The sequence below is a fragment of the Schistocerca gregaria genome, chromosome 7 (assembly GCF_023897955.1).
Source record: "Schistocerca gregaria isolate iqSchGreg1 chromosome 7, iqSchGreg1.2, whole genome shotgun sequence".
Lineage (NCBI taxonomy): Eukaryota > Metazoa > Arthropoda > Insecta > Orthoptera > Acrididae > Schistocerca > Schistocerca gregaria.
In genome coordinates, this window is record NC_064926.1 from 254072339 (window position 1) to 254090239 (window position 17901).

A 17901-nucleotide genomic window follows, 5' to 3' on the forward strand; every position below is an offset into this window, starting at 1 on the left:
GCTGTGCTCGCAGGGGTTTCAGATAATTTTCCCATGTTTGTGCGTACCACTTCAGTCTCGAGATGAGCTACCAATCCCTTTCAAATTGCCGACGTGACCTATACGCTTCGACAATTTAATGGAGTTATTCCACGCTCTGTGGGGTAGACAACTCGTAGGGGGTCGATGCACTCAATGCCTTGCACCATTTTAAAAGAGGCCACACTACGCGCCGCCAGTCTGCTTTTGTCCAGCTTCTGTGTTATTTGGCCCTCTGAAGTAGGCAGCTTTATGCGCTGCTGTGAACAATTGTTATTTGCTAGGCACTCGAGTTTGTATGTGCACCAAATGTAAGTTTCCTTCGCAATGATCCCTAGAAAAATGGTTGACATTGACCTGTATTAACTGACAGCAGCAGTTCCCTTGAGGGTTTGAAATAGTCACTGAGAAAGGGTGAGGCTCGTCTCCTTTGGCTTTCTCTTAGCATCTTTTAACGACCAACTTATTGCAATCAATTCTTGGAATGAAGCACTTTGTATACGGATTGATTGTTCTGCGTTTTTAAGTTTTGAAATCACGACCTCCAGGAATATATGGCACTGTATGACAATTTTCGTTTATTTTTGAGAGATGCATATTGTGCCTGGAGATGGCATAGTGGAATGTCGAAACTGGCAGTCAAAATAAAATAAAATAACATCTCAAATACCACGGATGTTGGCGAACATCCTTGATAATTACTTGACCAGCCGATGTCCCATGACCATGATGGATCATCAGAGACTCGGACCAGTTCTGTTTCGTCAGTAGCGCTCAGCAGCGATCCGCGCGCTGTTCTAAGAAGTCACTAACATTTTGCTGCAATTTTTTTGCGGATTGTTTTTATGGAACCGAACCTTTTTGTACGCCCCATATGCATAGTCAGCACTCACTCAAAACAAACGACAGTAATCGTATTGACAGTTAACAGACAACGCCGTAACAGTGGGCAATCTAAAGGTCATGCATTGAAGCTTTCAGCAATCGGTTAGATGAGACAGCACACGAAGTATTCCCTCAATAACTCCAAGTATTTTAATTGGGAGGATACTAAACAGAATTTTTTGGTTGAAATCGTTTTATGTGGAATAGAACGAGCTAATGAGCCGCTGCGATTGAAAGTCTCGATGGTCACCCTGACTGCTGGATGGTCATTCCTCAAATGTATCTCTTCCTTTGACCGTTTTCTCAAAACTATCATTTACGAACGCATTTGGCAGTGAAGATGAAACATTTAACAAATGGTGCACAGCAAACATAAAGCACATTCAGACCACGCACACACACACACACAAACACACACACACACACACACACACACACACACACACACAAGCACACCAGCACCACCATGCACTTAGATATTGCTATAGTTACTCGAAGAAACCTCTATCTCAGAACGAACAAAACACTACTTTAACGTCTAGTACCTTCATATGCACGCCTCATGACAGTAGCCAAACACAAATAGTTTGATTCTTACGTCCGTTATCAAAGTACTTAACACAGTATTAAAATCGTATTTGAAAAAAAAATCCTATGAAAGTATCATTTTGAACTGTCATTAACGTGATAATTATTTGTAGCAGTTCCATTGTAATTGTCTGCAAGTGTACAGTTATCGGAGCCTCATCTCTGATTATACAAACGTAACGACAGCTATATACTCACCGTGTAGTAATCCGTGCGATTTTTGTCATCCAGTTCGCCCCAGTCCGAGTAGCCGTTCTCTGTCACGATTATGGGGTATTCCGGGTACTCAGCAGCAATCCAGTTCAGAAGTTTACGGAATCCCCATGGGATTACCTGTTGGATTTACAGAAAGATTTATATCGCTTATGTTCGAATGGTCAAAAATGTCATTCTATTCAATGAAAGGCAGCCAGGTGTACCTAGTGAGTTATTAAGGGCTGTACTAAAGGGACTTGTGAACGGGATCATTCATCCAATAACGCAGCCTATCAGTAAAGAGTAAATATAACAAGACACGTGATTTGCTGCATTTCACTAGGATTTGTAAAAAATAAATTCCGGAATGAGATGTTCTACCCAATCTGCAAACGTATTCTTAAAATGCGGCGAATTGCCGGAACGCTTCTTGACTTCACAGCGACGTCTTCCATACAATATCCCAACGATAAGCAACGACGTAGTAACTAGAAACAAATAGCAAGAAAGTACCGCAGTTCTCATTTCCACTCGTATATCACTACCCACTCAAAGTAGAGTGCTTCATAATGTTTCCACCGTTATAGCTTGAAGGACAGAGAGCGTATATACACTGTCCAGTCACATTAACGGGACCACCCATCAAAGGCGTCAATAACCACCCTTTGCAGCCCGAGACGAGCAGGAAGAGAGTTAACGAAGTTCTGGGAGTTATCGGCAGGGATGTCGAACCATGCCGACTCCAGAGCCTTGACTAGCTCCTCTAAGTTTCTCAGTTGAGGATACATCGCATGACCAGCCCAATCGAGATGGTCCCACAGATTCTCGATTGGGTTTAAACCCCGGGAGTTTTGTGACCACGAGGATATGGTAAACCTACCCTGGTACTCGTAGAACCAGGCACGTACACTAAAAGTTGTGTGAGATATTCATTGTCCAGATACTAGATGCCATCTTACACAGGCAGAACAAACTGAATGTACTTGTTGACATGGTCCCCAAGGATAGATGCATATGAAACTTGCTGGCAGATTAAAACTGTGTGCCCGACCGAGATTCGAACTCGGGACCTTTGCCTTTCGCGGGCAAGTGCTCTACCATCTGAGCTACCGAAGCACGACTCACGACCGGTACTCGCAGCTTTACTTCTGCCAGTATCTCGTCTCCTACCTTCCAAACTTTACAGAAGCTCTCCTGCGAACCTTGCAGAACTAGCACTCCTGAAGGAAAGGATATTGCGGAGACATATCTTAGCCACAGCCTGGGGGATGTTTCCAGAATGAGATTTTCACTCTGCAGCGGAGTGTGCACTGATATGAAACTTCCTGGCAGATTAAAACTGTGTGCCCGACCGAGACTCGAACTCGGGACCTTTGCCTTTCGCGGGCAAGTGCTCTACCATCTGAGCTACCGAAGCACGACTCACGACCGGTACTCGCAGCTTTACTTCTGCCAGTATCTCGTCTCCTACCTTCCAAACTTTACAGAAGCTCTCCTGCGAACCTTGCAGAACTAGCCCTCCTGAAGGAAAGGATATTGCGGAGACATATCTTAGCCACAGCCTGGGGGATGTTTCCAGAATGAGATTTTCACTCTGCAGCGGAGTGTGCACTGATATGAAACTTCCTGGCAGATTAAAACTGTGTGCCCGACCGAGACTCGAACGCGGGACCTTTGCCTTTCGCGGGCAAGTGCTCTACCATGTGAGCCACCGAAGCACAACTCACGCCCGGTACTCACAGCTTTACTTCTGCCAGTACCTCGTCCCCTACCTTCCAAACTTTATAGAAACTCTCCTGCGAACCTTGCAGAACTAGCACTCCTGGAAGAAAAGATATAGCGGAGACATAGCTTAGCCACAGCCTGGGGGATGTTTACAGAATGAGATTTTGGAAGGTAGGAGACGAGGTACTAGCAGAAGTAAAGCTGTGAAGATGGGGCGTGAGTCGTGCTTGGGTAGCTCAGTGGGTAGAGCACTTACCTGCGAAAGGCAAAGGTCCCGAGTTCGAGTCTCGGTCCGGCACGCAGTTTTAATCTGCCAGGAAGTTTCATATCAGCGCACACTCCGCTGCAGAGTGAAAATCTCATTCTGGATAGATGCATACTTTTTCTGATCCATTGTGCCTTACAGAATAACTAAATCATTCAGGGAATTCCACGACAAATATCCGCTTCTTCCGCCGACCTGGATAGTTCTGACAATTGTTGCAGGATGTCTGCTTTCTGTCTGATGCAACATAAAACGTGATTCATCTGGAAACCACACCTGTTGCCACTCAGTGGGACTTCCAATGGTGGTACTGATGTGCATTTTCCAGCCTTCGACGCCGATGAACAGTAGACAGCATGGGTGCACGAACCAAGCGCCAGCTGCGGAGCCCCAACGCAGCTACTTCTGCTGAACGGTCGTTGAGGAGACACTCTTAGTAGCCTCTTGGTTCATCTGGGCGGTTCGTACCTCAACAGTTGCACGCCTGTTCGCCAGTCTGATATTGCAGCCGTCGTTCACCACATTCGTCTATGGCCCGATGGCCCGTGCTGCACTACAGCTGTGTCGGCGCCAGTTTCGGATGTGTCATTTTGGCACGCACTGCACCGCGCGGTATACTTTAAGCATGGCAGCACCCGTACGGTACACAAATTTAGTCGCTTCGGAATGATTCCACACTTGTCCCGTAAGTCAATTGTCAGATAGATCGCTCCGTTTCCACATTACGACAACTGCTGAACTGTTTTCCATTTTGCGGCGTCCTCCCCCCCCCCCCCCCCCCCCCCCTCCCAGTCCCGACATGCTTTATACACACTCCATTGCCAGTGCTGTTACATGCCGATGTGAGTGGTTATTTCATGCTGATCTCGTACATGGACGGTGATCATATTAATGTGACTGGACAGTGTATAAATCAGGGCCGGCCAAACGCTGCACAGTGTGCAGACGTGCGGAAGTGCTGTACATGTGCGCACGTGTGTGACAGCGAGCGACAGCGACATCTGTTATTAGACATGTGTCCTAAATGAACGTCGTCGGCTCCACTTCCCTGTGGTACAAGTCTCGTTTACCCCTGGTGACCGTAACCGTGACAGAGAAGTACTGAGAAACGGCAAGTACTGTGAAAAAGCAAAGGACGGGAGATCTATGTTCTCAGTCGTTTAAAAATGACTGGGAACTGCAGTTCTTTTTTGTAGCAATTGGTGAAAACTCACAGTGTTTGCCGTGCCGCCTAATAATAGGCGTCCAGAGTAAGTTTTCAATTGAAAGACATTACAATACCTATCACAAACACGAGTATAGTGTACTCAACAGTGAAGAACGGCAAGCAAAATTAAATGTCCTTCAGAAAATGGATGAGACACATCAACTCGATTTTACTGTACTTCAAAGTAACTGATACTTCTTGAACTCTTAGTTTCTTGTGTTACATTTATGTCTGTATTACTGTACGCTGTACAATGTACTGTTCTCAATTTTCCAGAATGACAACCACACTAAAACTTCACTGCGAGCAAGTTCTAGAATCGCATTAAGAATTGCACAATCAGGGAAACCCTTTTCCGAAGGGGAGTTTGTGAAAGAGTATCTGACTGATGCTGCAGAACTTGTGTGTCCCACGAACGTTAGCAGGTTTCACGAATACAGTCTATCCAAACAAACAGTGACAAGACGTATCAGTGCTATGGCCGGCGATGTGCACAGGCAGCTAATAAATAAAGCTAAAGACTTTGTTGCTTTCTCTGTTGCGCTCGATGAAGCAGCAGGTCTTACAGTTACAGCCCAGGTTGTGGTATACATACGAGGTGTCGATAACGCACTTTGTGTAACAGAGGAGCGACATCTGTGCGTAGAAACATGCACTACATGAATGCTGACGGCTGCGGCATGCACGCTGTGACCCGGAAGTTGCACATGTGCAAGAGCACCGCACGCGTGCAGAATTTCTGGCCGGCCCTGGTATAAATGATAGTGTATACTAGAGTAGCATAAACACTGGTCAGAAAACCACCAGCTGATAGCTGTCAGTAAAGTTATATTACATAAATCAACGAAAATATAACATGAAAGCTGATCAGGTCGTTTTTGCATTATATGTGGCTGTCTGTACCCTTCAACCCAGTCTCTCATTAAATGTTATTTGCATCACTGCAGGTGTGGAATTATGGATTGTGTCCAAATTGCTGGTGGCGGTGGTTTTAGGATTGTTCAGTAGACTGTCCAAGAGATGGCTGCCGGCAGAGAGGGAGCCGGATGGACGTGGTATACTGAAGATTCTCATAGTAGAAACTGCGCGACTGAAGCTAGGCAAATGGTGTGTCACGTGCAGTACACAATTCTGGTCTGAATGTCTGAATTCGCTAAGTCCACCGCCATATGGTAACGTACTGCAGGAACGATAGGAGAAGCGACTTGTGAACTAAGACGTCTAGGAGCGTTAGGAACTTTGATGTCAGGTTTAGTAGCAGATAGTCTCATTTGTGGTGATTCATTATCTACCCTAAACTTTCTGTACATCACGTTTAGCAAAAGGTACAACCAGAAAATGTGATACCGTGATGTTCTATAATCGCATTCCTTTTTCTTGTCAGTGTTTCTTCGAGTTCTTCTTCTCGTTTATTTTTCGGTAAAAATTCTCGTAATTAATCGCAGGAAAGGCAGGTGTCAGACAAAGATTCATTGGAACAATCCTCAGAAAATTTAATCTGTCAACAAAGGAGGTAGCTTACATAGATTCGGTTCGACCAATACTTGCCCTCCAGTCAGACAACCATACTAGATACGACTGACAGAGAAAACTGAGAGAATCCGTAGAAGAGCAGTGCGTTTCGCGACAGGTGCGTTTAGTAAGCACGAAAGCGTAACAGAGACGATCAACCAACACCAGTGGCAGACGCTGCGAAAGGCGCGTTCTGCATGACAGTGTGGGTTACTTTCAAACTTTTGAGAGCATAAGTTTCTAAACGAGTCGACAAAAATACATTACTTCCACCTAGGTTATATCTCACGGAAGGCTCGTAAAGACAAATGTAGAGAGATTCGAGCCCACACGAACGCTTACTGGCAATTGTTCTTCCAGCGAACTATTCGCGACTGCAACAGGAGAGGGTGGACGCGGCAGTTGTACACAGAGTACCCTCCGCCACACACCACAAGGCAGATGTAGTTCCTTACCAACCTATTTAACTTTCAACATAGTTCTATACATCCACTACTCAATTGCTTCCATTCTCTTCTAGCTCTCTTTTTTGCTTAGTCCGTAACGCGAAAAGTTTGCTTCAAATGTAGCTGAATTTCTTCACTTTATCTACTTCGTGATTCCAGACTCTACGTTCATAGCTCATTCTTTCTACGCCTCATCACTTTCGGTTTAATTTCGTTCGCTCTCAATCCATACTGTGCGCTCAGTAGACTTTTCATTCCAATCAACAGATCTCGTGCTTCGTGCTCAGTTTCGCTGGAGATAGCAATGCCATCAGCAAATCTTATCATTCATATCCTTTCACTACGAAACGTAATCCCACTCTTGAATCTTCCTTTTATTTACGTCATAAAGTGTCCTGAGAGCAGAGATTTCTTCACTTGACAGAGATACGCTTCCATCCATGAGGTAGGCGACCAGTCAGAACTGGCATGCAATGAATTGTGAAAAGTTTTCGTCGTAAATTCATTTATTGACAGTTTATACATCACCATCAGACAAAGCTGTAAAAACAAATAAATACAATATAAAGCAGGATATGCTAGGAAAATATAAAGATTGTATTGAGCAGTTTCCATCAATACTTGCAACGAAGAACAAAACAAGTCACACAGAAGTGGGAACATAAGATCCTGAAATATAACTCCCTTCTGACCGTATATCGACAACGTAGGTGTAAAGAAAACAGTTCCGTCTACACAAAGGCATACAGCCATGCAGTTAACTACAAAAAAAGAGAGTAACTACCAGGAAAACATACAAAGAATACAGGGGGAGACATATAAAACTGTTTTTGGAAATATATACAGAACTACAAACGGGATTAAAAAGGTTTGTATTGGAAGTTGTTCGGCTCACAGTGTAATAAATCAATGTATGGTCAGATATCTGATCATTCTGGGGTTCTGTTTAACTCATATCGTTGTACTGAATGTATCTATCATTAAATTTCGATTTTCATCTGTAAGAAATATAGTCTTCTTGGGATTCACCGTATAGCTGTCTTCTTAATACTCTTGTCTCACGTCTTGCAGAACGTAAGTACTCAAATTTCTTGCTCACTTTAATACTGTCATTAATATTATAGTAATCTACCTGAGCTGGGTCTTTATTGATTAGTGCGCGCATCTCCATCCTTTGCTAATAATGTGTAAAGGTATTTTTCATCTTTCAGTCTCTTATAAGATGTACTAGTCTCTAAGATGTACTAGTCTTTTTTGACAAGTATCTTAATGTTTTGCTTCTTGATGACCTCTACGGAATACTATGAATAAATCTACTTCCGATATAGCTAATACAGCGAAATGGGCATTGTTCCACAGTAAAACTGAAACGCATGACAGGTAAGCAACCGGAAAGCAAATTTTAAATCAAAAGTAGAATTTAATGTGGCGGTCTGTCTAATAACCAGAACACGTATGTGTGTGTTTCTTCCAGTTGAAATGTCTGGTAGAAGAGCTCTCGTTAATACAGGCACCACCTTAAGAACAAGAAATGGTACAGTCCGGAATGTGTAGCAAAGTCCGGAAGAGAGTGCCTGCAAACTGGCCTTCAGGAATATTGAACATGGCTCTCGAATATTGAAATTATTCGGCGGAGTTATTTTCTGTTAAGCGAAACTCAGCTGAAACAGCTCGTGTGACAGGTTAATGCAGCTAATTAATAAAATCCGTCTCAATGGCAGTCCCTGATGCCTAACGTATATCCAGAAGAAAACGAAAGGGTTAAGGATACAGGGTATTTATAAATCTTTATTAAATTATATAGTCTTTCCTGATTACATTGATATATATATTATAAGGGTTTCAAATGAAAAATGACATATATGTATCACATTTTAAATTTACGGTCATGTATGCCGCCACGCCCCCTTTATTTCTGTTACGCAAACCAGTATTATTTGGAAAAGAACTGTGAACCTCCTGTTTCCAGCGATTATACGTATTATTCATTGCATATGTTGGTAACAGTGCAGGTTTCTAGTGTCTGTAAATGATTATATTTGCTAGTATTACTTTTGTTTCGCTGAAGCGGTTTCTTCACGTGTTACTAAACGTTTGTTGCCCAAGTACATGTATTTGTGGAAGTACATATCCTTTAGTATGCAATAAATACGACCTATGCCACGCATCAAGAAATTCAATAAAAGGAAATTCCGTGGTAACCAGTTCACAAACAAAGCAAGGCACACTATTGAAAGTAACCTATGTTTCAGTTCTTCAGGGAAGAAACTCCCACATGGCACGCCTCCTGGTGGTAGTAATTTTTGTGTGTTATTATTGTTGATGTGGACATCTTATCCTCTTTGATAAAGGAAGTGGCGAAACGTAAACAATGTGATGCTGTAGGCTGTCTGGAAATAACTGAACAACAAAGTAGCAGGAAGCGTTTAGCGTCAAAATTAGTTGTTCTGTGTAGACCCTGCAATAAGTCTGCCTCGACAATGACTTCGAACATTTCGCATAATTCATATGATGTGAATTTGACGTTAGTGTATGCAATGGGTGCAACAGGGAAAGGTGAAAAGGCTGCTCAAACGTTTCGTGGTTTGATGGACCCACCTCCTCCTCCCAGTAAGCTCAGCAAATACATAAAAATACTTTTCGTTTCCTTGACGGTTGTGTCGAAAGCATCTATGAAGCGTGCAGGGACATTGCTGTTGCACATGATGGGACATGGCAACGCTGACGACATTGTTCCTTGAATGGCGTTGTAAGTGCTATTTCTTTGGAGAACGGAAAAATTTATGATGTTGAGTGCTTATCTAAGTACTGCCACACCTGCCATGGTAACACTGAAGGACATATTGAACGTCAGTGTCCTAAGAATTATGATGGTTACAGTGGAGGTATGGAGTGTGATGGAGCTATACAAATCTTTCAGAGGTCGGTGTCCGTTTATAATGTTGGATATACGAAGTACCTTGGCGATGGGGACTCTAAAGCTCTCAATAAAATTAATGAGTTCAATATTTATGGTGATAACTTGATAACAAAACTGGAGTATTGTGGACATGTGCAAAAGAGAATGGGTGCTAGATTAAGGAAGATACGAAAAGAAATGAAAGTTGCTGTCTGATGAAAATCTCTGTCTGGCCGAGGCAGATTGACAGAAACCGAAATCGACCTTCTTAACGGTTATTATGGACTGGCCATTAGACGAAGTGCACCTCTGACTGAAGTTACAGCAATGAGAAAAGCTGTATGGGCCACCTACTTTCATAAGTTTTCCGTAGATGACCACCGTGTTCACGGACTTTACCCTAAAGATACAGGTTTTTTGTGTGGTTACCAAAAAGCAAAAGAAAGTGGTCAAATATGCCATCATAAGCTTCCTCTTCCAGAACTTGTTATGAATGAAATAAAACCAATTTTTAGAGTTACCAAAAAGCAACAACTGCTAAAAGGAACGCCAAGAGGAAGCTTGAAGTTGAAGAAATACTGCGGGATGAAGACTACGCTTCAGGAATGTACTGAGGCATAGTTTAATTGTACTCATATCTTCATTCGCAATTTCTTGCAAGTTGTATTTTTCACAACTCAGGTAAAAATATTTCGTAAAGTTTATAAAGCATTTCTTTATTTTTTTTTTTTTTTTGTAACTTCCAATAGTCGATACTTATGTAGTACACATAAGCTTTATTCCAGAATCAACTAAATTATAGAAAAAATAAGATTTCTATTAGGACAAAAATTATAAAAATTAAATTGTAAGATGTGATATTTTTATCCTTGTAATATACGTAATACGAGGAATTAAATAGGTCTAGTACCTCAGCCATCATGTCATGCACATCTGGTAAAAATCTGGTCTCCTTCAAATGTATCACATTGGATTAAATGGTACGTCAATTTGAGAAAGCATTTTGGAAAAAAAATTCCATCAATTTCTTTGTAGGTTCTTTTAATGGCACTAATGAGGTTCAACAATATTCAAAATACTTCTAATTTGTTTATAAGGTGTGCTGCATTACCTGATATCAACAAAAAGTCTGTAAAACATATACATCATAAACAGGGCCCCAAAGAAATAGGTGTTGATTTTTACATAATATAGAGCCGGAAAACTACCCTGTATCCTTAATGAATTATCCATTCATCGAGAAACATGTCACACCCAGTAAATAACCCCCCTCCTCCCCTACGTGTTCATGAACAAATTAAGATATATATTGAAGAAGGAACATATCTGCATAAATTTTAGAACTTCGTAAATGGTTTGAACTATATAACAACTATAATAAAGTCCCCCCGCCCTCATTAACCATGGACCTTGCCGTTGGTGGGGAGGCTTGCATGCCTCAACGATACAGATAGCCGTACCGTGGGTACAACCACAACGGAGGGGTATCTGTTGAGAGGCCAGACAAACGTGTGGTTCCTGGAGAGGAGCAGCAGTCTTTTCAGTAGTTGCTGGGGCTACAGTCTGGATGATTGACTGATCTGGCCTTGTAACACTTACCAAAACGGCCTTGCTGTGCTGGTACTGCGAACGGCTGAAAGCAAGGAGAAACTACAGCGATAATTTTTCCCGAGGGCATGAGGCTTTACTGTATAGTTAAATGATGATGCCGTCCTCCTGGGTAAAATATTCCGGAGGTAAGATAGTCCCCCATTCGGATCTCCAAGGGGGCACTACTCAAGAGGACGTCGTTATCAGGAGAAAGAAAACTGGTGTTCTACAGATCGGAGCGTGGGATGTCACATCCCTTAACCAGGAAGGTAGGTTAGAAAATTTAAAAAGGGAAATAGATAGGTTAAAGTTAGATATAGTGAGGATTAGTGAAGTACGATGGCAGGAGGAACAAGACCTTTGGTCAGCTGAATTCAGGGTTATAAACAGAAAATCAAATAGGAGTATTACAGGTGCAGGTTTAATAATGAATAAAAAACAGTACTGCGGGTAAGCTACTCCAAACGGCATACCGAACACATTATTGTGGCCAAGATAGACACGAATCCCACGCCTACTACAGTAGTACAAGTTTATATGCCAACTAGCTCTGCAGATGACGAAGAAATTGATGGTATGTATGATGAGATAGAATAAATTATTCAGACAGTGAAGGGAGACGAATATTTAATAGTCATAGGTGACTGGAAACGATAGTAGAAAAATGGAGAGAAGGGAACGTATTAATTGAATATGGATTCTGGGTAAGAAATGAAAGAGGAAGCAGCCTAGAATTTTGCACAGAGTAAAATTTAATCATAGCTAACACTTGGTTCAAGAATCATGAAAGAAGGATATATACATGGGAGACGCCTGGATATACTACAAGGTATCAGATAGATTATATAATGGTAAGACAGAGATTTAGGAACGAGGTGTTAAATTGTGAGACATTGCCAGAGGCAGGTGTTTGCTCTGAGTACAATCTATTGATTATGAACTGTAGATTAAAACTGAAGAAACTGCAAGAAGGTGGGAATTTAAGGAGATGAGACCTGGATAAACTGCGTTTTAGGAAGAGCATAAGGGAACGATTGACAATAATGGGGGAAAGTAATACAGTAGAAGAAGAATGGGTAACTTTGAGGAATGAAGTAGTAAAGGTAGCAGAGGATCAAGTAGGTAAAAAGACGAGGGCTAGTAGAAATCCTTGGCTAACAGAAGAATTATTGAATTTAATTGATGAAAGGAAATATATAAAAATGCAGTAAAAGAAGCAGGCAAAAAGGGATACAAACGTCTCGAACATGAGATCGACAGGAAGTGCAAAATGGCTAACCAGGGATGGTTAGAGGAGAAATGTAACGATTTAGTTTTATCTCAGTAGGGGTTAGATAGATACTGCATAGAGGAAAATTAAAGAAACCTTTGGGAAAAGAGAACCACTTGGATGAATATCAAGAGCTCAGATGGAAACCTCGTTCTAAGCAAAGAAGAGAAAGCAGAAAGGTGAAAGAAGTATATAGAGGGTCTATACAAAGGCGATGTACTTGACAAAATTATGAAAATGGAAGAGGATGTAGATGAAATGGGAGATATGATACTGCGTGAAGAGTTTGACAGAGCACTGAAAGACCTGACACGAAACAAGGCGCTGGGATTGGGCAACATTCCATTAGAACTACTGACAGTCTTTGGAGAGCCAGTCCTGACAAAACTCTACCATCTTGTGAGCAAGATGTATGAGACAAGCGAAATACCCTCTGACTCCAAGAAGAATATAATAATTCCAATCCCAGAGAAAAGAGGTGCTGATAGATGTGAAAATTACCGAACTCTCAGTTTAATAAGTCACGGCTGCAAAATACTAACGCGAATTCCTTAAAGACGAATGGAAAAACTGGTAGAAGCCGACCTCGAGGAAGATCAGTTGGATTCCGTAGTGATAGCGGAACACGTTAGGCAATACTGACTCTACGACTTATCTTAGAAAATAGATTCAGGAATGGCAAACCTACGTGTCTAGCATTTGTAGACTTAGAGAAAGCTTTTGACAATGTTGACTGGAATACTCTCTTTCAAATTCTAAAGGTGGCAGGGGTAAAATACAGGAAGCGAGAGGCTATTTACAATTTGTACAGAAACCAGACGGCAGTTATAAGAGACGAGGGACATGAAAGGAAAGCAGCAGTTGGGAAGGGTGTGAGACAGGGTTGTAGCCTGTCCCCGATCTTATTCAATCTCTATATTGAGCAAGTAGTAAAGGAAACAAAAGAAAAGTTCGGAGTAGGTATTAAAATCTGTGGAGAAGAAATAAAAGCTTTGAGGTTCGCCGATGACATTGTAATTCTGTAAGGGACTGCAAAGGACTTGGAAGAGCAGCTGAACGGAATGGACAGTGTCTTGAAAGGAGGATATAATATGAACATCAACAAAAGCAAAACGAGGTTAAAGGAATGTAGTCGAATTAAGTCGGGTGATGCTGAGAGAATGAAATTAGGAAATGAGACACTTAAAGTAGTAAAGGATTTTCGCTATTTGGGGAGCAAAATAACTGATGATGGTCCAAGTAGAGAGGATATAAAATGTAGACTTGCAATGGCAAGGAAAGCGTTTCTGAAGAAGAGAAATTTGCTAACATCGAGTATAGATTAAAGTGTCAGGAAGTCGTTACAGAAAGTATTTTTATGGAGTGTAGCCATGTATGGAAGTGAAACATGGACGATAAATATATTGGACAAGAATAGAAGCTTTCGAAATGTGGTGCTACAGAAGAATGCTGAAGATTACATGGGTATATCACATAACTAATGAGGAGGTATTGAGTAGAATTGGGGAAAAGAGCATGTGGCACAACCTGACTAGAAGTAGGCATCGGTTGGTAGGACATGTTCTGAGACATCGAGGAATCACCAATTTAGTACTGGAGGGCAGCGTGGAGGATAAAAATCGTAGAGGGAGACCAAGAGATGAATACACTAAGCAGATTCAGAAGGATGTAGGCTGCAGTAGGTACTGGGAGATGAAGAAGCTTTCACAAGATAGAGTAGCATGGAGAGCTGCATCAAACCAGTCTCAGAACTGAAGACCACAACAACAACAACAACAACAACAACTTTTGTTGCATCGGATTGAGTTGAAATTTCATAGAATGTTTTTTAACGCTTCCTAGTAGTACCACACTGTACACCAGTGCAAAAATTGAAGTCTCATTGTACTCCAGACGGTTCCGATTACGTCCAGTGGAGTTGTTGTCCTCAGAGAGGGGCTGAAGCGTTCGTGTGGAGTTTGCAGTGTTAAAGATTGCCAAGAACGGCGTCCCGGTGCTCACTGCACTGCGATCCGTCGTTTTCGACCGTGAAATGTATCGAAATCAGTGCCTCAAGGGAAGGTGCGGTTCCATTGACGCCATTTGTGCAACCACCCGCGGCCTTTTCGGGTCGATTCTGAGTTGAAATGTGTCTGTAATGTTTCTGCTTGGCCACCCATAAGAAAAACGCGTGATTTCAACGTGGGACTTGCTGTTCTAACCCGCATCGTGGAGGCGTGGAAAAAAAGGGGGGAGGTGATACGTGGGTAAGAGGGAGTGCGACGACTTCCCATCGTTTGACACATCCATGGTGGCATTGGGCCGAGTTGTGGCGTAATTTGATGCCATTGCGACATCCTTAGCCCACTTTACACCTCACAATATCTTCTGAGCTCTGGGGTTTTGGTAGATGTTGAAACCTTGCTGTTCGGAGCGTCGGCGAGCCAGACAGTAACACCGCAGGGCGACACGCTTTAGCGCCATTACCTGGCAGCTTGTAAGCACCTTTGAGTTGAATTTAATACTTCTACGTCGCAATGGAAAACAATTACGTGGTTTCGAAAAAGTGATTCTTCAATTGTTCTGCGCAGTGTAGATGCGAAATGTATCACATCTGGCACAGTTCTTATGAAAAGGTGGTAGGTATCTGTTATGCGACGAGAGGCACTGAGAGCAATGGTGGCTAAGAAAACGGTGAGGAAGACAGCGCGAAAGAATAACATCGCAACCAAACAGCTGAGAATAATAACGGTTGATGTTATCAAACAGGTCGCTGCTACAAATTCGACTCGCGTTCCGCGACAGCTCGCTTCAAATCTATTGAACATCATGCAGGAATAGCGACTGCTGTCGTCCCTAAACTGACGAAGTGAAAGCCAGGATTGCTCGTTTTAAATAAAAGTGTCTGGCTGGCTTCTTCTTTCTGGTCCATTTCTGATCACATTCCCGAGGACGGGACGTTAAACCCTACATTTCATGTTTTTCGTCCTGAAATAAAAGAAAGAACTGCATACGTGTCAAACTAAGAAACAAGTAAACTCAATTTTCGGATCAGCAAAGTTAATAGTACTGGGATTCCTTTGTTTCAACGTTACTGCAATGTCGCTACCCACATCTTTTGATCAAGAGTAGAGCCTTATGTCACAGTTATATACTGCGTGTCGTCCAGTTGACCAAACACCATCCTCTCGTAACCTGAAAATATTAACAGCTTACTCTCATTCTAAGAAAGAAAGCCAAATGTAGTCCCCCGACCTAGCTGGAAGAGCATGGCAAGACGTCTCACCTGCAGCCAGCTACTCGCCGCTTGAGGATAAGAGTCAAAGCTGTAGTTGATGACGCCAGCGTCGTGTTCCTTAGATGGGATGGTTCCAGTCTCACCTGACGTCGACAGTACCGAAGAATAATGATTGACGCCGAAGAAATCCGACGTCCCTGCAACACGGTCATAGAGTCTTCACAATATGCTGTTTCTCCAAAGTACGAGAAGAATCGTTGAAGGGCTTTACGAATACCCCTTGTAACATCTACGCGAGAGAGCCCCATGTTAATCTGCAGCATATTATGGAAATCGTCGGCATCATCCGTCTGTGCTGGCAAGCTGGCACTAGATTTTAGCTGTTAACATAAATCGCTTTCGAAAAGTGGGTAAGGGTCACTCACAGTGTGAAGACTAAAGCATGTAACATTGCACTATTTTGTTAAAAATATGTTGGCCCTTAAAAACTCATAGAAATCAGTTTTTCGCCATGTCGCGCTCGAAACACAAACTTTTGATAAATTTACATATAATTCCATTACTATGGAGGCATAAATACTATAAGACTATTGGATTAGAAAGAAAAGAAGCAGGATACTTATGTACTAAGCAGTAGTAGGAACAACGCCACAAATAATTTGCCAACATATTGAAGTTATTTACTATTTCAATTAAGATAATTTGTAATGTATCTTAAGTTTATCGTTATGTGTTGTGTTTGCGCTTCAAATCAAAATACGTTTCAGTCTGTATCAAATGAAGTAAGTTTCGGCAGACACCGTTTAGAACAAATGGCTTTATCATCAATACATTGTCAAATGGACATTCTTAAGGTGAAGGTAATGACCTATTCAATGACAGTTATTGGTCACGAAAAGAAAATATAATGGGGGCGCACACTTTCCATGACAGCTGGCTAGTATCTTCTGGTGAGATGAATTTTAACTTATACAGATAAACTTTCTTCTTTGAGTGTTCAGGGTCTTCCAGTCATTACAGTCTGAAAATAAATAACAAACTGCAGTTGGTTATTAGACTGTCTTAAGAAACGTAAAACCATGAAGCAAAGGTTCACTTACTAGATTGTACCCATCAAAGATTGGGTTGGGCTGGGTTGTGGTGTGGGCGGGAGGGCCTAGATGATGCGTCTAACAAAAAGGTCAGGAGACAATTCTCTCATGTAGAAGAAGAAATCACGATTTTCGGCATGGCGACTCATTTTCTAAGACACTTCTCATTACAATCAGCAGAGGAAACAGGAACAAAACTTACGAAGATACCGCATGGAACTCTTTCCTACACACATTCTGCTAGTAAGTATCTGTGTATCCCTATGTGTTGCAGAAATGACAAGTAGATGTCACGGGAGGCGCACTCGCCATTATTTAAGAGGCAGGGAGTACAGCGTATTCAGTACACAAATAGTAAGAGCGGGATGGGTCAGTCAGCAGAGCTTGGTGACGTGGACTAGTCATTGTATGTCATCTGCGTAACAAATCCATCACGGACACTTCTCCCCTTGTAAAGCTGCCCAAGTCGACTGTTGTATCGGACGTAATCCACGCTCTGAGCGTGTTTTTTAGGGAATCAACTAGTTTGAACCAGGGACCTGTTGCTGGTAAGGAGACGCCAGACCACAAATGACATGTAGAACTGAGAAGAGTTCAGTGAGACTAGTGATGATATAACCAAATACTTAATTATTTCAACGTCAGCTCCACTGCACTCACTTTAAAAGAATCTTAATACTAACTAAATTTAGTGGAAGGGGTTCAAGGCTTTCCTATTTTTAGTTAGCTGGTAAAATAACGTCGAAAAAGCAGTTACGTTTACCATTGGAAATTTTATTCTACTCACAAAACATCGTTTATAAATTGCACTATTGATGAAAGGAAATGTTTTAATACAGGATGGTAAAAACCAACTGCGTTCAACAAAAATGTGAGCGAATATTCCCTGAATGGGTTTCCAAGTTCTACAATGGATCGAAGGATGACCTATGCCATATCACATCTATAATCTAAGTTTAAATTAAGTTTCACAAAAGAGAAAAACTATCAAAA

The 17901-nt window shown here is 42.0% G+C and overlaps 1 protein-coding gene across 1 annotated transcript in view; it reads right to left on the minus strand.

The window, feature by feature from the left end:
* The window catches only part of LOC126282009 (myrosinase 1-like), a 105693-nt gene that overhangs the window by 11748 nt on the left and 76044 nt on the right, over positions 1-17901 (minus strand). The window contains exons 8-9 of the mRNA XM_049981400.1: positions 15866-16014; positions 1690-1824 (exon numbers count right to left, since the gene is read on the minus strand). Of these exons, the coding sequence (XP_049837357.1) occupies positions 1690-1824; positions 15866-16014 (284 nt within the window). The remainder of the gene's footprint in view (positions 1-1689; positions 1825-15865; positions 16015-17901) is intronic.